The 24,201-nt window shown below is 44.9% G+C and overlaps 4 protein-coding genes across 4 annotated transcripts; 3 read left to right on the forward strand and 1 right to left on the reverse strand.

Moving 5' to 3' along the window:
• Positions 1–1,058: 1,058 nt before the first annotated feature.
• Positions 1,059–7,498, reverse strand: nat8l (N-acetyltransferase 8-like). Its single transcript, XM_003978556.3, has 3 exons — positions 6,983–7,498; positions 6,039–6,203; positions 1,059–1,656 (listed from the first exon to the last, which is right to left on the reverse strand). The coding sequence occupies exons 1-3, from the start codon at positions 7,284–7,286 to the stop codon at positions 1,289–1,291; spliced, it is 837 nt and encodes a 278-aa protein (XP_003978605.1). The 5' UTR covers positions 7,287–7,498; the 3' UTR covers positions 1,059–1,288.
• A 3,824-nt stretch (positions 7,499–11,322) lies between these two features.
• Positions 11,323–12,319, forward strand: LOC101076008 (acidic leucine-rich nuclear phosphoprotein 32 family member B-like). The gene is made up of 3 exons (XM_003978557.3): positions 11,323–11,481; positions 11,551–11,620; positions 11,995–12,319. The coding sequence occupies exons 2-3, from the start codon at positions 11,554–11,556 to the stop codon at positions 12,228–12,230; spliced, it is 303 nt and encodes a 100-aa protein (XP_003978606.1). The 5' UTR covers positions 11,323–11,481; positions 11,551–11,553; the 3' UTR covers positions 12,231–12,319.
• A 1,854-nt stretch (positions 12,320–14,173) lies between these two features.
• Positions 14,174–15,733, forward strand: LOC105418868 (uncharacterized). The gene is made up of 3 exons (XM_011619909.2): positions 14,174–14,331; positions 14,411–14,489; positions 14,607–15,733. Exons 2-3 carry the CDS (start codon positions 14,414–14,416, stop codon positions 15,551–15,553), a joined length of 1,023 nt encoding a protein of 340 aa, XP_011618211.1. The 5' UTR covers positions 14,174–14,331; positions 14,411–14,413; the 3' UTR covers positions 15,554–15,733.
• Positions 15,734–19,790: 4,057 nt separating this feature from the next.
• On the forward strand, positions 19,791–20,631 carry LOC115250693 (protein Ycf2-like). Its single transcript, XM_029840378.1, has 3 exons — positions 19,791–19,859; positions 19,998–20,082; positions 20,269–20,631. Exons 2-3 carry the CDS (start codon positions 20,001–20,003, stop codon positions 20,547–20,549), a joined length of 363 nt encoding a protein of 120 aa, XP_029696238.1. The 5' UTR covers positions 19,791–19,859; positions 19,998–20,000; the 3' UTR covers positions 20,550–20,631.
• The last annotated feature ends 3,570 nt before the right edge of the window (positions 20,632–24,201 follow it).

Genomic DNA, 24,201 nt, shown 5'->3' on the forward strand with positions numbered 1-24,201 from the left:
GAATCTACTGCTGGTTGTGTGGTCAGAGGATGGAGTTGGAGACAGGGGGACTTTAGATCTCTACGTGTATACACAATATAAATACATGGGGGGGGGTTAACGCCAATACATGTTGGTTGGAATAGTTCTGCAATTTGTGCTGTAATATTTACTGTGGGGTTGCCAGTATTGCTAGTAGTCTTACCCAACTTGGTTTGACTGAACTGCTCTGTAGTCACAATTTTGACAGCAAAAACTTGCATATTTCAATGTTATTACAACATGTTACTGACTTTTTAAGTTATAAAATTATCATCAATCAAGTACTAAACATATCCAAAGCGTTAGAATTGGTCTGGATTCAATAGGTAAACGTTTGAAAGTCGATGTATAAAGCATTTTTGTTTCTTTAGGTAATACTTGATTCTTAGCAAGAAAAATCGCATGTGTGTTCGTACACTCCGAACTAACACGCTCGTGCACATACAAGCTCCGACATGCAGCTATATTGTGTCTCGGGACCTGTTGGCGAGAACGTTCCACCCTCCTGACACCTCAGCCAGAGACCCTCCAGATTTGGCGAGAAAGACGCAAAACAACAGAAAGGAGGGTTTGTGCGGGAGTGCGTTGGGTGGAATTCATTGGGAATGCGTGGCGGCTAACTTCCTGTTAGTCGTCTTTTTTTTGGGGGGGGGGTTGTTGATCACACACTCTCACTGTGCTTCAGTCATTACAGAGAGCGTGCACGCCACCACCTGCCCCACACCTTTGACTTACGAAGGCTACATCTGCCTCTACCAGGTACCCCCAACAACACAGACTGCAAACCTGTTATTGCACCCCAGTGCACCTTAAGCCATCTGGTGGATGTAACGGCGGCAGAAGTAGGAGAACGTGGAGGGGAAGGGTTGAAGCACCATGGGATGGAGGGGCATAGTGGAACGTTACTCAAGTGATCATAAAACCAACCGGGCAGGGGAGAGGGCCTTGCTCAGGTGCCAATAAACCTATGAGAGTTAGAGTTTCCTCCATCACAGTAAGGACAGAAGAGGGTCCCAAATACTCAAATAAAATGGCGGTAAAAAAATAATAAATCTTAAAAAAAAAAACAACTGCAACAAAAGCATAATAAAAATGTTAGTGGGTTTAAAGGTGATAGTGTTAAGAATGCAATGTTATCTAAACATAAAATAAATAAAAGCTGTCAGAGGAGAGGGTTCGGTTGGGGTCTCAGGTGAAGGAGGGTCGTCTCTCTCCTCTCTGTCCCTCTCTTCCTCCACTCCATCTCTCTCCCTCTCCCTCTCACCCTTCACTCCTCGCGGAGCTGCAAGCGGTAGCGGCTGTACCGGATCTGGAAGAAGAGCCTCTCCAGCACCGAGCGGCTCATCCCGGGGAGCCTGTAATCCTCACTCTGACCCGTTCGGCGGAAGCCCAGGGACTCGTACAGCTTGTGGGCAGCCAGCTTGACGGCTGTCGTTCCGAGGACCACGGCGGTGTAATTCTTGCGCACGGCGAACTCCAGGACACGGCGCCCCAGTGCCTTTGCGATGCCTTTGCCACGGTAGCGAGAGTCCACTGACATGCGCCGCAGCTCAACCGTGTTGTCGTCCTCGCGGCCCTGCGCCGCCACGATCCCGACCACCTGTCCGTCAAGCACGGCGACCCAGAAACAGGAGCCTGACGGACACGGGAGACAACGCATTAGTAAAAATGACAGCAGCAAAGAAAATGAAGCATGTTAGCTTAGTATCCAGGCTCATTTGCTCCTCCTTACGTTAACAAATCGCTACACAGTCGATGTGCAGACAGACAGAACAGGATCATCTCTTCTTCTCTGGCTTCACATCACATCTTTCTTAGTGGTGTGAAAGCAAACAACTTAGTTACTTTTGAGATCGATAAGGAGTCCTCTTAAGGCTAAATTATGCTCCTAAATGAGAAAGTTGACGCCAGAAAACTCAATTCAGAACAAGCGCCATGTGTTAGCATCGTGTGGTTACAGCTTAAATGAGAGAAGAACAGGAGGAAGAAAGGCAGCTGATGAAAGAGGAAGATGGCTACAGGTCTCTGATTGGTCCTTAAAGGGTCCAGTGAGATGTGGCTCCTATGTGGAGCCACATCTCAAGAGTGCATAAAAGGAGACTGGAACAGAGAAATTAGGTACTTAGCAGCTAATGTAACACGGGAACTGTTACACTCATCAGAGAGACGGACAAAGAGACAAGGTTACATCGGCAATGTTCCTCTACCAGAGTAGATATCCGTCTTTGTTAAATTGATCCACATTCAGCGTGGAGCCCTCAAATAGCATTTTGACATTTTTGTCAGACACCCTTTGTTGTCGTTGGTTACAAGCGGCATTAGGAAGAGCAGCGTGCAACAACCTAATGACCCTGACTCGGAATCTTCTTCCATTTATTCTGGCACGGACGCCAACGTGGCAGTAGGTGAATATGCTGCCGTATTATCCCTTCCGGATCATAATCTTTCAAGGAAAATGGTTCCCTCTGCCTCCTGGTTTGTTACGTAACCACGCTCAAACCGCTCTTCCATCAATGTCAGTGGTATTTATGGCGGTTGTTGGCAGGATTACACGCTTGTGTGCCGCAAGGCCACCTGTTCGTTACCGATTTCTGAGCTTTATCTGATTTTTGTCAGAAAACTAACCTAATTCTCTCTATTTACCTTATGTATGCAACAACAAGGGGACAGCCACTGCATCATGGTCCCGCCGGAGCCCTCTGTGTTACCGGGGATTAGATGACCCTGCTGGCCTGTATTAAAATGAGCCCAACAGCAGCTGATATCAGGTAAGTTGCAGCTCTCTATGACGGTGCAATTTCCCAGCCCTTTGGCTGGCGGCTCAACAGCCTTCCAGATGCTGTGGAATTGGGTTTTATCAAATGCAGACGTCTCGCTGTCGATCCACTGGCACCTATTTGTGTGCGTGTTTATGTCTGAGGCGTATGAGTCGGGGGGGGGGGGGGGGGGGGCAGTCTGTTTTCATAAAGCCCTCCTGACCATCTGGCTAAAGCCAGTTCCTGCCAGGACACAGCAAGCGCGCAGCCCAACCAGGACGTGTTACTTAACACTGCGCCTGTGGGAGCGTCTCCAACAACCAACGCTCTTTACGCGACTCTACTTATTTGGTGAAGGTGCCCCGAAGCTCTTCGACATCGCGGCCAAAGGGACTCGGGCATCTGGTGCATCTCACACGGCTAATAAACGACAGAGATTTAGTTTCGCCTTCGCCTTCGCCTTCACCTTCTCTGTCGGGGGAATGCACTTCCTGGAGCCTCCAATTACGCATCAAAAACGAGCTTATGTGACATCGAGACTCTCCTGAGTCACTGCATCTGCCCTGAAAATGTAATTTCAGTATATTCAACGCAGTTAGAACACTATTAAACAATCTGAAACCTTTCAAAAATCACATTTAAGTTTGAGGAATAAGTATTTTATCTTTTACTATTGTTTGAGCACAAATAAGTCCTTGAAAAAAGCTGAAAGATCAATAAACAGTCCTCCTTTTTATGAAGTCAGAGCTCAGTTCTTTTGTTACTAGCATCCAACCAAAGCCCCAACGGAATTGTTTTTTAAAGCTATCAGACTCTGGAGGTGCTTTAAAGGGTGTTGCTTTATAGAAGACACATGCGTCCCTCCTCCTGGACACAACAATGGCACCGTGCTTGGGGTCAGAGGGCACGGATTAGTCTGTCGCGTATAAGAAATGTTCCCTTCATCAAGCAAACAAGGATGGGAGTCGTGTGCTTGTTTTCTTTGCACATTTTGCACAGAGAATGAATAATTCATGTGTAGGGGGGCCTCGGGTTGACAGTAGAAAGCCATTAACTTGGCCTCTGTGTTGACACCAGCCTCATTTTCTTATGTTCTTCCATTAGCTCCGATAAACCCATCATCTGGCCCTTATTTTTACAGCCTTTTAGACAGTCGGTGCGAGGTGTTTGTCCATCCAGGAGGCGAGAAAATATCTAATGCGCATGCCAAACAACCCCCCCGCCCGCCCCTTTCCCACATTCTGGAGGGTCAAAGGCCACCAGGCTAGTTTCCATGCAAACAAGAGAAGAAGAAAAAAAGTGTGACCGACAAATCCGACATTCTTCAAATTCTGAAGTTCATCGTCGCCTTATTGATAACAGCCTTCAAATTCGCTCTCCTGCCACAGTCACCAGACCCCATAGCTGTGAAATCGAGGCGCGATCAACAAAGCTGCTCTTTCAAACGGCCGCGTTTGATCAGAATTCTGCCAGAACGTTCTAAAGGCCCATTGTACATTTAGATATATTTTCTATACGTTCTCAGAGGTCGGATATCAGTGCTGGTGTCATCCTCCTCAGCTTCACCAACCAAATTCAACACAGTCATGCCTATTTCTGTGACTCGAAGCAGATGTTTGCTGTAATTTCATACGTTTAGCGTGCAAGCATGAGTCAGACTGAGCTTCCCATTTAATTCTACACCAGCGTCATCACTCCTGTTTCATTTATCCTCCTCAACGTGATGGAAACCCTCATCTGGTATCAGCCTCGGACGGAGTGCAATTGTTTTGTTATTGGGTGGCAGCAGATTCTGAATATTCACTTAAATGATTATCTGGGCTCAATTAGTCGGATCCACTAATGCGATAAAATGAGCTCGCTTGCGCTGCTGCGGAGGCTAAAGCAGATCTTCGCGCCTCGCGCTCCACATCTTTGATGTATGTAACAGGTTTAGGAGCACATCCTCCCTCCCAGCCCCCATTTTCATCCTCCATATTTATTCCCCCTCTGGTCTGAGAGCTAAAGTAAGCGGCGGGTTTTGCTGGCCGAGTCTCTTCGCCAGCCTGGATGACGGCGAGCGTGAGCAGGATCCCATCAGGTATTATTAATGCCTCCTGCTTGATGAGATCCCGCCGCGGTCACGGCGCCTCATTAAACGGACACTTTCACTGAGTGAATATCGCAGTCGGGGAGGATTGACCTCCTTGTATTATGTTTCACTTTTTCGGCACTAAGCCGCTCCGGCTGCAGGGGTGGGGGCGGGTTTGGGGCAGGGGGCACACCGAGAGGGGAACCTCCTTCGCTCTGTGGTTAAGCTCCTCTGTTTCAAGAAACCTGCTGAAAGTGTGCTCTAATTTTGGTCTCCGGGGACTTGTGGGATGGAGAGCCGTAGTTATGGCAACCAGGGCATTCCAGAGGATTGAGAACACTGGTGAGAAGCAACTTTGACTCCACCAACCCCGGAGGTGACCTCAACCCGCTAATTTACCTGCTTTTTTCTTCTTTTTTGACATGAGCTACTTAAAAAGAGTTGCCGTCGCTCTCCTAGCGCGCTGGCGGCTTAACCGCCCTCGTTCACGCTTAAAACAACACACACCACAGTAACCCATGACCGTGCTGCTGCCCAGGTGCTCCCGACCCCCACCCCTCTGAGGCCATTCTGTTTGCACGGATATAATCGTTAGCATTGTCTACGAGCAGCGGTGCCTGACCCTCTCTAAACCATCTCGGCCCTGCGGCAATAATGGGAATGCTAAATTGCAGTTGTGTTTGCAGTGGATTACTATCACGGGGGCCACTGTGTAAGAGAGAAAGGGGGGGGGGAGGGCTGGGGCGTGTATGTGTGTGTGGGTGATGGATTGGATCAACTAGCACCTGTCTTTTGTCCCGCTGTGTCCAAACGCTTTCGGGGGGGCTGAGGAGCGCAGTGTCAGAGGACGAAGGGCTCGTGATGACACTCGCTGTCGATCAGTCAGAAGTTTCGCCGGAGGAAAGAGCGTATCAGCAGGTCCGGCCAATAACATCAATACGCACCGTCTCCACTCCTCCCTCCCGCCCTCCCAACCCCCGCCCGCCCCATGACTGATGAGGGTTCAGAGAGGAACTGAGTGGGGGAAGGTGGGGAGAAAGGAAGGAGAGGGAGGAGGGGTGGGAAGAAGAGGGATGACCTATATTTGATGAGCTCTCTGTAGAACTTCTCAATGTTCAACAAAAAAACAGTGTGGTACGGGAGCGTCGCCACGGACGACAGAACAAAAGAGCGATCGGTCCTCGTCTTACCTGTGGGGGTCATGTAATAAGTCTCGATGTCAGCCATGTCCGTGTGCAGAGCACAGTCCAGATAACTCTGGATAACTTTCCTGCTGTAGTAGTAGCGTGCGCCCACCAGAAGGAGGGGCGCGCAGCAGGTCAGCGTGACCGATTTGGTCACGAAAAAGCACATCACTATGGAGAAATGGAAGAGAAATAAAGGAAACCTGTCAGAAGAGAGAATCACATGTTTGATTTGGGCAAACTCGACCCCTCACACAAACAGAAACAAGGAACAAACAACAAAGATAAGCATCAGTCATGGTTGGGAGAAGTGGGGCGCAGAACAAGTCTAAGACATGTTGAATCCGACCGACCGAAGTGAAGGGTGAACTCGGATCCGACGCTAGGAGGCGCAAGGGAACCAGAGCCTCAAACAGGCGAGATGCGGCATCGCGTCGTTCTATTCTGCGCGCTGCGTGCAATAATCAAGTAGTTTAGCCCCGCCGCCGCCTGTGAAAGTGTTCGACTGCCCAACACTTTGCACCGCGGCGCAGCGGGGCGGAACCGGCCCAGGTGGTCAGGACCGCACAATGGCAGCTCATGTGATTTGGGACGTGCGCGTTGTCATCTGTGCCGGCAACGTCAACAAAAGCCAGAATCGGCGCATCGCTTGGCGCATTGGAGGCGGTGGTTCGGGGGGAGGAGGGGTAAACCGGGGTGCGCGACTCATTCACTCGCTCATGCACTCGCTCACGCGTTCATCCGTTCACCCAGCGGCGTGTCGTCGCACGGTTAGCCGCCCCGCCGGTCCCAGCCTACACGTGCGCCATGCGCCCCGGCCATGCCTTTTGTTACATGTTGCCGGTGTGACGCGGCAACAGATTTCACACCCACTGCGGGGCCGCATTTGCCGGGAAATGCTCGTAAAATAGATCTGTGGGGTGCAGTGCGGAGGGAAAGTGGGTACTTACCTGTCAGAAAGGCGTATAAAAGCTGGGTCCGGGGCTGCTGCCTGAGCCCCCTGAACGCAGTGTTGGGTATCCTTTCCATAATACCCTCGTAAAAGATGCGCCGCACCTCCTGCTGATCCCCGCGTTCGAACTCGCGGATGAAAACCGCATCTTTCCTCGCATCCTTCGCCTCGGCGGGATTCAGAGCCGCGCTGGACGCAGGAGAGCTCCACATCATCGACTCTTTTTTGCTCCCGGGTATAGCATCGTGTTCGTCCGCAACGATTTTAGTCTCGCAAACCATTTTGGGAGACGAAAAATGCATGCAACTGGCCGCGAATGAACAACTACAGTCGGAAATAGAAACCAAAGTGGATGAGGCGGGGAGGGGGGGCGGAAAAAAAGAGGAGTGAGATGAGTGGTGTGTGAGGTTTTCTTAAAAAACAGAGAAACGATGGAGGGGGTAAGACGAAGGGGGGTGTTCTGCTGCAACCCTGAGCGCTTCTGACAACCAAGAATTGCCGGCGTGATTCGGGCTGTATTTATAAACGGGCAGGGCGGGTAGATTCAGATTCAGGGGTTGGTGCGGTCCTCTGGTGGCGCACATTGGTGGATGCTGAGAGCAGAGAGGAGGGGGAGAGGGAGAGGGAGAGAGAGAGAGGCGGTCGCCATCGCGGCATCCGATCCGACTCGTGTGTATTTTGAGTATGTGGCCGCCTGGGAGATGGGTGGGGGGTGTTTTCTGAACAGGGTCGTCTTCATTATGTCTTTCAATGAGGAGGATCTCCTGGTCCAGATATGAGGAGCGATGCGGCACAAAGGCGCGGGGTGACGCGTGGGCGGCGCGTCAGAGCGACGGGGAAGCCAGCTGAGGGGAAACAGGCGTTTGCGCTTTAGCACGTTTAGCACGGCGTATTTCAGATTGCGCGATTGTGAGTGACCTGGGGGGGGGGTTGGCGAGCTGTGCAGATGTGAAGACACAGGCCGCCTTATACAGCGTCCGTGCGCGCGGCGCCCGCAGGCTCTCTCCTCCCGTTGACTGACAGCTCTGCTGCACTGCAGTGATTCCTCCGCGGCTTCCACTCGGTTTGTCACCCTGTTCCCGCACTACATCACTGCAGCGGCGGAGATTCGGTCTCGCCGCGCTGCGCACTTGAAATTCGCATGTGCTGCGCGCACTGCGCCGTCGACTTTACGCACCTCGGCGGCGGATGATGCTGGTTCCCGATCTCTTTGTTGTCCCCACCCTGTGCTTATGTGATTATTCTCCAGGATGCAGGTGTTACAGCGACTGCGTCACTATTCACACGAAATCCCGATCAACATGCTTCATTTTGCTCCCGTTAAGGTGGAAATGTACACTTCCGGTAAGAACGTGTGCAACCTTTATTGGAGCACGAAGCCGCATATGAAGCAAAACTAGTTTAAACTGGATCATCAGAGGCAACCTGCTATTGATAAGGCTGCGTCCACCCCCACTCCCTCCCTCCTGAAGGTGTCCCCCTCCCCCCTTTGAACAGCTTCTTGGAGGAAGGCAGACAGAAAAAAAACTCACCTATACTGTTTATTTTATTTTTTAATGTAAAAAAGGTTAAAGGTTCAGTCTCTATACTGCACATCGCACTCTGTGCCGGGGCAGTGCGCATCAGAATTGGTGTATTTTCTGGTGGCTATGAACTCACCACAAAGGGATTTCCATGGTAACGGGTGGCTGATGCTGACAGAGGTTCACATGTTGCTACTAACAGAGGACGTTTGTCTTTTAATATACAAAGAAAAACAGGAGCGGGGATCTAAATGAGTGCTGCCGATTCCTCAACTCTGTGAGCAGGAAGTTTATGACAAGGTATCTGTTCTGCCACGTCCTCTCTCCTATTACAAGGGGAACACCACGGGTCTTCAGGGGTAGATGAAGACGTAATCTCTGCAGCATTACCAGCGCCTCCTTCAAAACACATGGCAGCCTTTCAGTCACATCTTTGGAAAAAAAGCAGTTTTTCGCAATCACAGACTGATGCTATTTTCTTTAAAACACTCATTTCCGCACACACACACGATTTCTTGTAATTCAGAGCCACTTCCCACTGCATGGACCTCTACATATTGTTCTAATAACTATGAATTTGATCTTTGTATCTTCTGCAGCTGTGGCCTCCCAAAAGGTCACGTCCTCCTCCGCGCCACTGCAGCCAAAGCCCCTGAAACTGAGTAAACTCTGTTCTTCAGAACGACAGAGTCTTTTCAATGTTGATAAGACTGGATCTGTATCAATGCGCCCCTTGCATCGGTACTGCCATCCTTGTCCCGACTCGCCATGATACAGTGGATCATTTTAAAGTGTGTTCACATTAAATGTGCGTTCCATTTGCAACGAGAACAGCACTAACTTAAATACGAGGGATGGTCGAATAACTTCTTAAATCAAATCACAAACTGATATCAATTCTAAACGTCTAAAAATGTCCAATAGGCAAACCCGTTGATAAAGAACCGCAGGTGTGGGAGTTTGTCTCCCTCTTGTGGCCAGACCGTGAAGGTTCACCGCCACGCTGAAGTACTGCATCACAGGTGTAACTCCCTCGCCGCCTGCGTCAGTTAATCACCTTTTCCCATCTTAAGAGAAATAATGTGACATTTCTTTGAAGGAAAATTGTGTTTTTTTGTCGATGGTAATGAACTCGTCCAGATGTCACTCACAGCTGTTGGGACTCCTAATGGCATTTTGCTTGTCCAGAGTCTCACAATACTGCAAGGTTGCTCTCCGACATTGCTGAAAATGCAGAAGATCTTATGGATCTGCCCACGTGGCTTCGTATAATTTCTCTCTAATTCTCTATTCTGTCAACGTGACGATAAATAACTAAATGTCACCTGAGTAGATGAGCGCAGGAAAACAAATATACGAGGATTGAGATTGTTTCCTCTTGGGGCCATTTTCTGCACGTATTCGTAGCAATGGAGCGCCCCTCACTGGCCACAGCCACAGGAAGCCTTAAAAAATAGCTTCTTCTTTTCTTTTTTAAACTGAAACAAATTCTCGAAGTGAGTATCATCAGAGAGGGAGGGGGGGGGGGTGTTCAGAAGAGCAGAAACTATAATGAGAGCAGTGTCATAATCATCATTTTGACATTATAATAACTAATAATTCACTCAGTCTTATTTTCTTGACTGCTTTTTACTTTTTGGGGGTCACGGGGAGGGGGTAGGGGCCTAAACATTTGGGGGCTCTGAGGTTGCAGGACCCTACTACCAGAACACCTTCCATGTTTTGTCCACATCGGGGCTTGAACCCACACCTTTTAACTTTTAACTTCTCAGCCCAGTCCAAGTGGAGCTACCACCAGCTAAAATTATTAATCATTATTATTTATTATTACTACTTAATATAATTAGGTGATCATTAACATTTAATAACATAATACACAGTTATTCCAGGTATTCAGGTATTCAAGTTCTATTTTTTCTCCTGGTAGAGTTTCAGGCATGAAACAGGTCCATCATTACTGGTTTTAAGTCCATAAAAGTCACACTGCTATGGTTTGACAAGCTGAAATGTTAAATAAGTCCAAACTAGACTAAAAAAAAAGCAGAAATCTTTTCGTTTGACGATGGGAACAAAGTTGGAAACAAGTTTTCCTAAAATCTATATTTGTTCCTACACAACACGTAAAATGAAAGTAACTTATGTGTCTCTGAGGCTTCGTAGCTCACACTTTGGCTTCTGATGTAGATGTAGATTAATTGTTTGCTAACTGACAAAGGTGATGTTTTAGAGTCCAAATATAGACACGGTCCTCGAAAAGCACTTGGAGAGAAAATCCTCGATGCGATAGTTTACGTAACACGTTTGACCCCGAGGGTAAAGGTAAGTAAAGGTGTGGAAACCACGAACATTTACAGAATAATGAAAGCAAAACGAAGCCCTGTGACCAGAATTATATTTAGTACATTTACTTTCTTTAGCGTTTATGCTAGTCGAGTGTTCGACGTGAGAAAAAAAACATAAAAAATGAACTAAACTGTGGGAACATAAGACACGATTATCCACACTGTGTCCACTCATTGTTAGCTTCATGCCTTTGAGCATTGTTGGTTTGTTAAATGACACGCAAATTCTGCTATTTGTTGTAGCCCAGAATACAAATATAAGCTCTACATACAAAGCAAGACCTTGAGGAAGATGAGCAGACCTGCCTGACCTTCAGGGCATGGAAAGGAAAAAAAACCCAACTTGGTATAGGAAATAATCTGAATGCTAGTTAAAACATTTATTCTCCAATACTTTTGTTCAACAACCTTTCAGAGCTTAATTGACTTGAAGTGGAAAGACGAGCACTTTTCTGTGACGGGAACCGTCCTCTGCCTCGAGCGCTGTATCAAAGTGGGAAGGTTCTATTCAACGAGGCCCGTCGATAAACAAACACTTGATAGCAAAATCATGTATTTAAGGACTAGGGTCTAAAGTCAGAATAAAACGCATCAGCATTTGGATCTCTGCTGAAAGCTGCTACGACCCAGAGGTGAGCAGGGAACCTCAGTGTGGTTCGTTCTGGAAACCGATTCTTGAATTTACTTTCTGTCTCTTTCAGAAAATGAAGGTCCAAATCTTGCTGTTGGTGTTTGGCTTTGTGGCTGCAACCAGTGCCGAGTCGAAGTCAGGTGAGGACACTAATGAGGGAGTGAATCCCCAATCAAACCAAATTTTGTAGCTTTTATATTGAGACTTTGTAATTCACGCCTGGAAGCTGTTTGATTTAAAATAAAATAAATAAAATTCTAATTATTCTAATTGATGTTCATTCTTAAACATTTAAACATGTGGTACAAGTTATTAAGAATGTCACTGTCCCCATTTAACACTTGTGTGTGTGATTTTTATCCAAAAAGATGCTCACGCCTTTTTCTTTTGCGAGTGTCCTCTGATTATGTAGCAACGTACCAGTTTTTGGTACACAAGCCTGAGTTTGGAGGTCCTGGGACCAGAAGACCGTTGTTTTTTTTCATGGATCCAACATGTGACTCTTCTTCTACAGTTTCAGACGAAAGCAATGAAGATTCTGTGAGCGTCAGCGATGAAGATTCTGTGACCGTCAGCGATGAAGATTCTGTGAGCGTCAGCGATGAAGATTCAGACAGCAGCAGCGAGGAACACGAAAAAGAGGCAGAAGAGGCTGACGAGGTAGAAGTGGAGGTTGAGGACTTGTCGGAGGGAGAAAGTGACGAGGAAGAGGAAGATGTGTTGGATGATGATGATGATGATGATGAATGAGCTTCTGAAAGGTCCCAGAAGGATCTGCATATGATAAAACATGTGATTTATCCATGAATTAAAGCCTGCATACATAGCATATCTCAAAACACTCCTGAACTTCTTGATAACTGAAAGGACGATGTCGTATCATAGAGTTTCAACATTTTAGCATGAAAGGAAAGACTTACTATACCATTGTGATTCGCAGCATTACTCCTTACTACTTTTCTTTTTAACACCCAAAACCAGTCCATTCACAAGCAGAAGAAATGGGTCAAAGTTAAAAACAACTTGGTATAGGAAATAATCTGAATGCCAGTTAAAGCATTTACTAATTTTGGAAGAGGAGTTTATTTCTTTAACTTTAAGGCGAAGAACACATTTTCTTCTTGTGTTAAGATTTTGTGAGCACAAAGGAATATTTAAATATCCTCTCAAATATGAATGTGTCATATGCTAGATATATACACTATATAGATATGTAGTTATTTTTTATTCTTTGCGATAAAATCGAAATCAGTTAAAGTAAATAAGAGGGGGGAAAAAGTCCTTGTTTAGGATATTTAAAATAATTCCCCCACAGCCAGACAGTGGGTAAACATACTGAGGCTTCCCTCTGGGATATGTAGACAACAACTAGTCTTTCCAAAATGTGAACAATGGAGATTAATGGGTGAATTAAAGTTGAATTCTGTGCTATCACTTAACCGGACCTCACAGATAATAAACCAAACAATAAATAAATCAAAATTCACAGTGCATTTGCACAAATCAACATAAATTATCATGTATAATGAGAATAAGAATGGGAATCTTCAGCTAGAGTCAAATTCTCAGGCTTCATTTAAGATGAGGTACAACGCTGTACCTCATCAATCTCTAGCTGTGAAGGCAACTTGTTATTATGGATATTCGAACACTGAGCTAAGAGCTGCTTCTTAGTCACTGAGGAGCAACCATTTCTCCCACATCCTCTGCATGTACCCTCTCTCTCGGGGTTATTCCCATAGTAACACTCCATCAGTCCCACGTTCTCTGCTCTGCTCCAAAGCCTCCTTCCAGTAGCCAATTTGACATCAGGTAGCCCCGGTTTCCCGACCCCTGATGCAGACCTTGTTGTCCCGGGCGACGTCCGAGCCAATGTGACTCTTTTCATTTACCAACGGCTGAAAGAGGAGATGGAGAGAATGTGGGGTGTGAGGGCACCAGTGGTCCCAGTAGGGACTGGGACACTAGGGGCAGTAACCCCCAAGCTGAGCCGATGGCTCCAACTGATACCAGGAACCACATCAGAGATCTCTGTCCAGAAGAGCGCAGTCCAAGGACCAGCCAAGAACCTGTAGAACCCTCAGACTCCCAGGCCTCTGGTAGAGGACCCGAGTCTGAAAGAGGCACCACCCGGGGGGGGGGGGGGCAAGGAAGAGATATTCATTAATTGAGTCTTGTTTCATTTGATGTTTTGGACAGTCTCCTACACTCTAGAGAAGGATGTAACCAAAAGCAAAAAAAGTTGTCAGACAATATAATATATATGCAATATCCATCTATTATTATTCAGTTTTTATGACATTTATTGGGGGGTTGCTGGAAGACAAACTCCCTGTTTCAGTTTTCGCAGACTGCACTTGGATAGCTGTCAGATATTCCAAATTCCCAGTTATGTTCGTAGCTGCACACCATTAATTGTGAATGCATGGTGCCAAACTTTGGCCTTTGGGCTGAGAGCCTCTGTGGTCCACTACAGTTTGGAATAAAATCCAGCTTTGGCTCCATGTAAAGTCCAGAGTTTCCCCCCAGAGTTGAGCCCTTTCATATTGAATTCAGGCTTCAAGTCTCTGAATTGTGGGTAAACACAAGCAAAACCACAAATATGAACATGAAAAGCCTCAAGCCGCTGTGTACACACTGCAATTCTGCAAATACACCAGGTTTCAGGTGACTGTATTACAAACACGACTATTGTCACAATATATTATGAATGGCAAATATTAACAGTTTGGGTTGCTTGAACAAACACGCATACATTACAGACCATTTTTAAGCATCGCCAGCTCAGAACCAAGGTGCAGCACTTTTAGGGTTGAAGAACTTCGTGCTTGAGAGCTTCTGCAATCTGAAGGTGAGAATTTGTGCCTTTTAGTCTTGGTAGAGAGTTACCTGTATCTAAAGTTGTTGGAAATATCTTTTGCTCCTTTCAGAAAATGAAGTTCCAGGTCCTGGTGTTGGTCTTTGGTGTTGCTGCTGTCAGCAATGTAGCGTCGGGAACAGACATCAATGGTAAAACGACAGCTCACGTGCTGCCTCTGAGCTAGCGTAACTCTATACGAATTGAATTAAAGTTACCAAACTGAACGTCTTTTTGGAAATAATTAATTGTGTCACTTGTCTTTCTAGTCCTCCAAGATGTTGCAGATAAATTTGGAGCCTTGTTAGGCTCATTGGGTGTTTCTGAAGAGGATGTCGGTGCCGCCATGGCGAAGTTGGGCATCACTGAAGGTGACCTGGAGACCTTCCTAAATTCAGTAGACATTTCTGAAGAGGATGTGGAGGCTCTTCTGGAGGGATTGGGTCTGTCAGAGGAGGAAGCAACGGTGGCGATACACAAGGCCTTGGATCTGTTAAACAAGCTAGGTGTTATCAAACAGAAAGCAAATGCTGCCCTGAAACAAAAGCTGCACGAGGTCTTGAGCACATTGGGTATTTCTGATGTTGCCCTGCAGGCAGCGATACAGAAGCAAGTACACCATGTGATTCACCTGTTGCAGGTTTCTAATGCTGAGGCTGAGGCTGTCCTTGAACAGTTGGAGGCTTTCGTAACAGATTTGGGTCTTCCAACTGCAGATGTTCAGGCTTTTCTAGGTCAGGTGGAGGAATTGGTCGAATCGGCCGATATTTCCAGCAGTGATGTGCAGGCTGTTGCGCAACAACTGCAGGCCTTGATTAGTGGGCTGAATATTTCTGTGGCCGACGTGGAGGAGGCCCTGAAAGGAAAAGTGGAGGACTTGATTGATTTGGTGGATATTTCTGAGGCCGACGTGATGGCTGCCCTTGATCAAGTGGTGGGGCTCATAAATAGTCTGGGAATTAATGATGCCGACGTGAATTCTGTCTTGGAAGAAGTGATGGGTTCTATTGAGAGCCTGGGTATCACAGACGCTGATGTGCAGGCCGTCATAGCCGACGTGCACGCGCTCCTGGCTGAGTTGGGCGTCTCTGACAGTAACTTGCAGGCCGTCGTACAAGAAGTGCAGAATTTTCTAAGTGAAGTGATGTCTGGAACCGATGTTGTGGAGGCTCTGAAAGCAAAAATCCACGCTTTACTGGAGGCCTTTAAGGATTAAATGATGTCCTGTATTGTAAATCGACTCATGAAACGATGTCTTTCTGATTTTCTGTAAACAAATGTCAGATTTTTTACCATTTCAAGAACCATTGGCATTTGTTCTTCCTCTCTGTACTTCCATGAACTTTCTGAATTTTCCCTTCTGAACTATGTTAATTAAAGTACATTTCAGCATTTATTCTGAGTAATTTTTTCAGATGTTAAAATATTTTGACACCAAACCACCAAAATTAAGTTACCGTATTTTCACGACTATAAGGCGCACCTAAAACACTGAGATTTTCTCAAAAATCGACGGTGCGCCTTATAATATGGAGCGCCTTGTGTGTGGATCGAGTTCCGAAATCTGCTGAAATCCGCCTTTCAGCACCCATAACTGAGACTGCGCCTTTGATGTTCACAAATGAGGGAACCTCAATTAAACGTCTCAAATGGCCGTGGACATAGAATTTTACTTGGCTGTTAATTACTATTTTTCTGGTATTCGGTGAAAGCCGTGTGTGGGAGAAAACACGTAGCGGTACATGCATGGTCGTGGTTGGTGGATGTGTGTAGCAAGGTTAAAAAAATCATCATCGTCAGCACATCAACGAACAATAGTGAAATAAGGAATTACCATTGCGTTGCTTCCAAACTGACAAAACTAAGTCATGAAAACACAAGAATCCACACGTAAACAACCTAAACATCAAACTGAAAAATTCAAACCTCTTGAGATTTTCTTCACTCCTTAAAAACCGACACTTTGGGTGCTTTGTGCACGCAAATATATGTTCTCAAGCACTGAAAGGTTTTGTATATTACACCTCCTTTGATATAATAGGTTGTCATTCCTCCCTTCTGCTCAAACTGTAGTTTGTCCATCAGGTAGTTTGTGGATGTGTTCATCAAAGGTCTTCATTTGAACCTTAAAAATCCTAAACTTGTTGACTCCAGTTTTCCTAAAGTAAATATATCTACATGGTTCCAAGCTCTCCAGATTAACAGGTTACTGCAGATAACTGTTTTATAGAGAGGAATAATGTGCAAATATGAGCAAATATTACCAGCTAACATTGCATGAACAAACACATAAAATGCAGAACATATTTAAGCGTAACCAGCTCAGAACAGAGATGTGGAACTTTTGGAGTAGAAGAGCTTCGTGCTTAGGAGCTGCTGCAATCTGAAGGGGAGAATTTGGGCCCTTTGGTCTTTGGAGACTTACAGCTAACTGAAGGTGTTAAGAGGCCTTTTTGCCTTTTGAAAATGATGCTCCAGGTCCTGTTGTTGGTGTTGATGCAATCAGCAATGCAGCACTGGCAGCAGACATCAGTGCTAAGCTATTATCTAACATGCTGTCTCTTTAGGTAGCACATGAACTCCCTAAAATTGACCAAGTTGAGGGTCTTTTGCAAAAAATAATAGTTTAATTTCTGCTGTTATTTGTCTTCCTCGTGCTCCAACTAGCTGCAGACCTGGGCAGCTTCCTGAATTCTACAGACATTACTGAAGATGATGTGGAGGCTCTTCTGGGGGGGGTTCGGCCTGTCAGAGGGGGAAGCACAGACGTTTGTACGTCAGGCCTTGGATCTGTTGAGCAAGTTTGATGCCATCCAAAAGAAAGCAAATGCCACGATACAAAGGAAAGTACAGGAAGTGCTGCACCGGTGGAGTGTTTCTGGTGCTAACGTGGGGACTGTCCTTCAGCAGGTGGGGGCTTTGCTCGGCCAGGCGCAGCAATTGATAAAATCAGCCAATATTTCTACTGCTGATGTGCAGGCTACCGTACAACAACTGCTGGGCTTCAGCCGTGGGCTGAATACTTCTGTAGCTGATGTGGAGGTGGCCATGAACGCAACAGTGGAAGATTTGGTCAATATTTCTGAGGCTGATATGATGGCTGCCGTTAACCAACTGATGGGGATCTTTAATACTCTGGGAATTTCCAAAGCAGATGTTGAGTTTGCCTTGGAAGCAGCGATTGAGTTTATTGGAAGCATCGATATCACGGATGTGCCGTCCCTCATGGCAGAGGTGCAGTCTCCTGGTCGAGATGGGCATCCCCCACTGTGGCATCGAACGTTTAACTCTGTACTTGCTCAATGTATTTGCATGAGTTTTCTGCTTTTTCTCTTCCTCTGAGCAGGTTAATTTACATTTACATTTATTTTTATTCATTTTTCTTTTACTATCTGGTGATCGCAAAATATTGTGACAAATTACTGAAATTCTATTTAAAGTCTCAGATTGAACATTTGGGTCTCAATGTTTTTTTAGTTTTTCAATTATGAAAAGAATTTTAAAATATGTACAATGTTTTTTTTTTAATTCTTTCAAATAGCGTAAAGATTTAGAGTAAGTTACTGAATTATTTCTTTACTTAGTCAAGCATAAACTCACAACCTTAAAATGTGGGGGAAAAGGGAGTGAAACCCTAGAATATCCCAGAGCAGAGCTGTGTGTGATCAGCTGAGTAGATGCTTGGTTTCAGGGTTGTCAAACAAGTATAAAGTGCTTGACAAGTTTACACTTTCAGCATATTTCCCTCTGTATTTTATTATCTTTCCTTAAATCTGTTAGTTTTGTCCTGAGCCTTCTGGTGACCTCATCTGCTGTTTGAGTCCTTTTTGTTGTTTAGTTTAGTTTTGCATTTGTTCTTCTTTGTGACCCCCCCCCCCTCCACACACACACACACACACACGCACACACACACACACACACACACACACACACACACACACAGGTAACAAAGCTTTATCTTTTGCCTTTATTTAAAGAAAAACCCTTGTGGATGTTGTCACATTGAGGGATCTCTAGAATGACTCAGTAAACAAATGCTGCAACATATTATGCCCTTGGCTATTTTTTGCAAGAATTAGCAGAACATAGCCTGAAAACATGCTTAACATAGAGAATTGAATTACTACAGTGTCATTACCAAAGAAAATTCCATTTTAACTTAATTAATAGGTGATATGGTGGACTTACACAAACTGGATGTTTAATCTCAGACAGTCAAAGTTAATAAGTGATTGTCACAGAAAGGGACATTTGTGATGTCAGAAGGGCGCCACATTGTCAGCATAGCAGTTTATTTTATGACATAAATGATCTTTTTGACATCTCTTAAAGGAGCTTAAATCTGTGTGGAGTAATTATAAAACGGCCTTGATATGGACCATTGAAGAATCGTGTTACTTCAATTATTTCTATCACTCACAACCGCAGCCCAGCCAGAACATTTCTCCTACCAGGTCAGCCAAGTTTCAGCATCCAGGTTGCTGGATGAAACATCGTGATAAGGAACCAAAACACATATCTGTGGAGGAGATGCCTTCAAAATGGATGGAAGCAGATATTAATTTGAAGACCAACACTGAAGTTGCGAATTCTCTTCTAGACGAGATTTCGATAGACAAGATAATTCTGCTTCATGTAGGTGCAGACCAACACGCAGGAAACATCATCTTGCAGTGTGTAACTCCTCACTTGCCATGGTCACTTCGAGTAGACATTATAGCTGGATCCGCTAACCTAAATGGCAACCCCTACCCTGGGGTGGGGGGTACCATACCCTGGGGTGGGGGGTACCATACCCTGGTGTGGGGGGTACCATACCCTGGGGTGGGGGGTACCATACCCCACAATGCTTTAAATATAATCGCAGTACCATTTAAGCCCTAATATTACATTTAGCTCTTTTAATATAGTTTTACATGCTTGTGGCTGCTGACTAAATGGAGAAAATATCAGGATCAAAACCAGATTGGTGAATCAAAGTTTGTGTAACGTAGCATAAATCAATTATGGATTTATTTTTTATATTCAAGAAATTATCGCTATTCCAGATTGTGTCCTATTTGCAGAACCTCCCTGCCCTCAGGTAGGTTTATAACAAATGTTTTTTTGTCAACATTGCTCTGCAAATAAATGGGGGAGAGGCAACTGTAGTAGAGATAAGTAACTACTAAGTCATTACTTTGGAGCAAAGAAGAAACTTCATTGTTTTCTTAGAGGGAAGTTGAGTCAAAAAGGAAGCACTGATAGTATTTTATTTTAAAACTTCACTTTTTAATTTTGTTGATTAAGATTAAGTTTTCCCTCTGTCCCTGTCTGCTTGTGTCGCATCACACATCTACTCCATATAGTCCCCCCCCCCTCCACACACACACACACACACAAACAAACAGAGAAGAGTCCATATTTCAGTGGTTGAATGTTGTTTCTAAGCCAGCAAGCAAACAAGTTACAGCACAACCACATATTTAAGGATCATCAGAGCCGCGCTCAGAGTTGTTTTGAAAATAAGCAACAACCCAAAAGTGAGTATTGTGTATTTAGATCACTCTTTGCACAATCCCCAAGCTCAGATCAGTCATTTGGAAATCAGTCCCTTTTTAATGATTTGTTTGCGCATTCATTTTATTTGTTTGTTTATTACATAATTTATTGATTTTCAGAAAATGAAGGTCCACATTTTGCTGTTAATGTTTGGCTTTGTGACGATGTTTGAGTCGGCATCAGGCTTTGGTCTGCTACACAAGGGTAGCTACATAAAATGACTCTTTTGATGTGCATTTTTCAACACTTTGGATTTTTTACTCTTGTAGAAGTCTCAAATATTGCTCACATTTTACAGCTCTAGTAATTTGTATAGTCAAATAACTGCTCTACAAGCTACAGAACACAGATGGTTGCGTTGAAAAGCTAATAACAATGCTGTGTTCCCAGGGATCGAAGCTGCAGGGGAAACCTTGAAGAACTTGCACAACAATGCCCAGAATATAGTCAAAGCTTTGTTACATGATCTGGGGGTTCCTGACGAGGAGGTGGAAGGAGTCAGTGATGAGATCGAGGATGTCGAAAAAGACTTGGAGGAGGAAGCGGAAGAGGAAGAGTCTGTGGCTGAAAGCACAGGCGAGACCGAGGAAGAAGTGGAAGAAGAGGCCGACGTGTCTGTGGCGGGCGCCAATGAGGCAGTAGAGGACGCCACTCATGAGGAAGATGAGTGACCTGTTTCTGTTGAAGAAGAGTCAAAAAAGTCTTCGCTGTGTTGCCCCTAAGATCTAAAATAAATATCCTTCCAGCAATAAACCCGAGTCTGTTTTTTCTTTGATGATATAAAACAAATTGCAGCTTTTTTCCCTTTCGCGTGTTCCAAACATGTTTACCAAGCTGCATTCTCAAAGAAACTCTTGCCATGTTATATTTGTGGAGGGCTGTGATGTTCTAAGCTAAGATAATTAGGGGAACCCTTCTTAGACATCAGCAGACGCGGGGTTCTGTCCCTGGTGCTGCTCTGCCAGACCTCTACTGTAGCTGTGCTCAGTTCCCACTCATTCCAGGGGCGTTGTCCCTTCAAATTTGTCTTCAGCAAACAAAATGCAAGCTTATTTGGATTCGGGGCAAGGAAACATTCCACTTGCCTTGAAAAAAAACCTCTTTGTGTGCTTATTGTGCGCGATTTAAGTCATTGTCTGTACCAAAAAGCACCATCCAATGAGTTCTGAAGAATTTCTTCCTTTCAGCATACTCTTCTCTTCCAAGCGTCTCTTTCTCATTTGTCCTTTACATTTTATCCCAGAACTTTCTGGCTCTTTCAGATGTTTTTGGTGGTGAGGGTGAACCCTCTGACAGGAGTATGCCTTAATCTGGTTGACTCTTGTGGAGGCTTTCATACGTGACCAAGAAAAGGACTTTTCCATCACCCATCACACTTGTTTCTCCTGGTTTTCCAGGTCTTTTGGCCTTGCTGAGCTCAACAGCTCATTTTTTCTTAAGAAAGTATCAGTTTATTATCATTTATTATCCTAACTTTAACTTTAAAGTGGCAGCTCTTTTCCATTCCACCAGATAATGTAACATTATAGGGTAACAGATGTCATAATATGGGAATAACAGATGCCTGGTCACAGAAGCACGAAGCAGCCAATTGTCCAATTACTGTCCCAAGGCTTAAAACTTGGATAATTCCATTTTCTGTTGTTCAATCAAACGAGACTTTATATCTTCATGTGCCAGAAATATCCTTTGTGGTCCAAATAAACCTGCAAAAAATTCAAAAAGCCAAACTGCACTGTTGTATTACACCTCAAAATTCAAATTCAAATTAAAAAAAGTCCTGTGTGGATTTTGAAGACATTTTTTATTCATCTCTCCTTCAGATAGAGCAGGATCAAAATGTTGGCATCTAATCTAGATCTTAATTTGTTCAGCAGGTAAATAAGGAGTAAATAAATCATGAAAGATGAAATTAAGACAGGTAGAAACGTAAAGGTAATAGCAGATAAAGGCGTGGCGATGCTGTGCAAATTTACTCACGATGGAAACACTAAAGTAAGAGTGTTGGTACTGAGAGCCCGACTTTAAAGTAAAATACATATTGTTTACTCATCAGCTCATCTGCCTATTCCTCAGGGCACAAAGATAAGTAAGCTAAATGTAGAAAATATCAAATAAATCCATAATGAATTTGTAAATGTCAGGCTATTTGACGTGCTAACACGATGTTATCAGCTTTGTGGTAATGTGGAACCACGTCCCAATCTAAACTTGTAGCTTTTTGAAATGATTCCTTGAATAGGAATCATGGCAGCACCTGCCTCTGAGCATTTTTTCACAAAATACCAAAACCAAACAGAGTGTGGAAACATTTCATTTGGTTAAACGCATCACTGAACAAACATGTTGGCGCTGCAGCTCAGATACTTAAGCGGCATCGGTTCAACAGTCAGACACACCAGGACTTTCAAGCTGAGCTTCTTCACCCTTGAAAGCCGCCACATCCTGAAGGTGAGGCTGTGGTTGACTCTTCAGGTCTGTCAGATATTCTGGGTAAAAACTTTCAGAGGATTTGATCTGTTGTTTTAATTTCTTTCAGAAAATGAAGGTCCAGATTCTCCTGTTGGTCTTTGGATTTGTGACTGTGCTAAATGGAAAACCAGGTTCAGCTCTGCATCTTAATGGTAACTGCATAAAAAATGATGTTTTTAGTCAATATAATTCATATATCTAATTATAGTAATTAAACTTTACAACACTTCAGAGAAACACATCACAGCACTTAAACAGTTCATTGTTTAGTCAAACACAGATGTTAACTGCGACTTCAATGTATTTTAGACAAGGAAGTGGAGGATGCATTAAACGCGGCTAATGTGTCTGAAGGAGACTTGGAAGAAGTGGAAACTGAGCTCGAAAATGGAGACATTAATGAAGACGACCTAGAGGAAGCTGAAGAAGAGCTAGAGTCTATTTCAGAAGAAGACATAGAAGAGGCAGTAGAGGAGGCTGCTGAGTTGATTTCAGAAGAGGATCTAGAAGAGGCAGAAGAGGAGGCTGCTGAGATTTCAGAAGAGGATCTAGAAGAGGCAGTAGAGGAGGCTGCTGAGTTGATTTCAGAAGAGGATCTAGAAGAGGCAGAAGAGGAGGCTGCTGAGATTTCAGAAGAGGATCTAGAAGAGGCAGTAGAGGAGGCTGCTGAGTTGATTTCAGAAGAGGATCTAGAAGAGGCAGTAGAGGAGGCTGCTGAGGTCATTTCAGAAGAGGATCTAGAAGAGGCAGTAGAGGAGGCTGCTGAGGAGATTTCAGAAGAGGATCTAGAGGAGGCTGCTGAGTTGATTTCAGAAGAAGATCTAGAGGAGGCTGCTGAGTTGATTTCAGAAGAGGATCTAGAGGAGGCTGCTGAGTTGATTTCAGAAGAGGATCTAGAGGAGGCTGCTGAGTTGATTTCAGAAGAGGATCTAGAAGAGGCAGTAGAGGAGGCTGCTGAGATTTCAGAAGAGGATCTAGAAGAGGCAGTAGAGGAGGCTGCTGAGTTGATTTCAGAAGAGGATCTAGAGGAGGCTGCTGAGTTGATTTCAGAAGAGGATCTAGAAGAGGCAGTAGAGGAGGCTGCTGAGTTGATTTCAGAAGAGGATCTAGAGGAGGCTGCTGAGTTGATTTCAGAAGAGGATCTAGAAGAGGCAGTAGAGGAGGCTGCTGAGTTGATTTCAGAAGAGGATCTAGAAGAGGCAGTAGAGGAGGCTGCTGACTTGATTTCAGAAGAGGATCTAGAAGAGGCAGTAGAGGAGGCTGCTGAGTTGATTTCAGAAGAGGATCTAGAAGAGGCAGTAGAGGAGGCTGCTGAGTTGATTTCAGAAGAGGATCTAGAAGAGGCAGTAGAGGAGGCTGCTGAGGAGATTTCAGAAGAGGATCTAGAAGAGGCAGTAGAGGAGGCTGCTGAGGTGGCTGCTGAGGAAATTTTAGAAGAAGACGCAGAAGAGGCAGTAGAGGAGGCTGCTGAGGAAATTTTAGAAGAAGACGCAGAAGAGGCAATAGAGGAGGCTGCTGAGGAGATTTCAGAAGAGGATCTAGAAGAGGCAGTAGAGGAGGCTGCTGAGGAGATTTCAGAAGAGGATCTAGAAGAGGCAGTAGAGGAGGCTGCTGAGGAGGAATAATCTGAAGTCAAAAATGCCAGCACTTCTGAAGAGGATGCTGAAAAGGCAGCAGAAAAAGTCCTAAATGAAGCAGATGTCGAGTAAAAATTGGGGCTGTACAATTGTACCCACTGCATTCATTACACTGTCAATTACAGTCTGTAGTAGTTTTTGCATAAATTAATAAAATGTGATCATCAGCTGCACCACTAAACTTCACACTTTATTGTCTCGTTTGTTCAGCATT

The sequence above is a fragment of the Takifugu rubripes genome, chromosome 8 (assembly GCF_901000725.2).
Source record: "Takifugu rubripes chromosome 8, fTakRub1.2, whole genome shotgun sequence".
In the NCBI taxonomy this organism is placed as follows: Eukaryota; Metazoa; Chordata; class Actinopteri; order Tetraodontiformes; family Tetraodontidae; genus Takifugu; species Takifugu rubripes.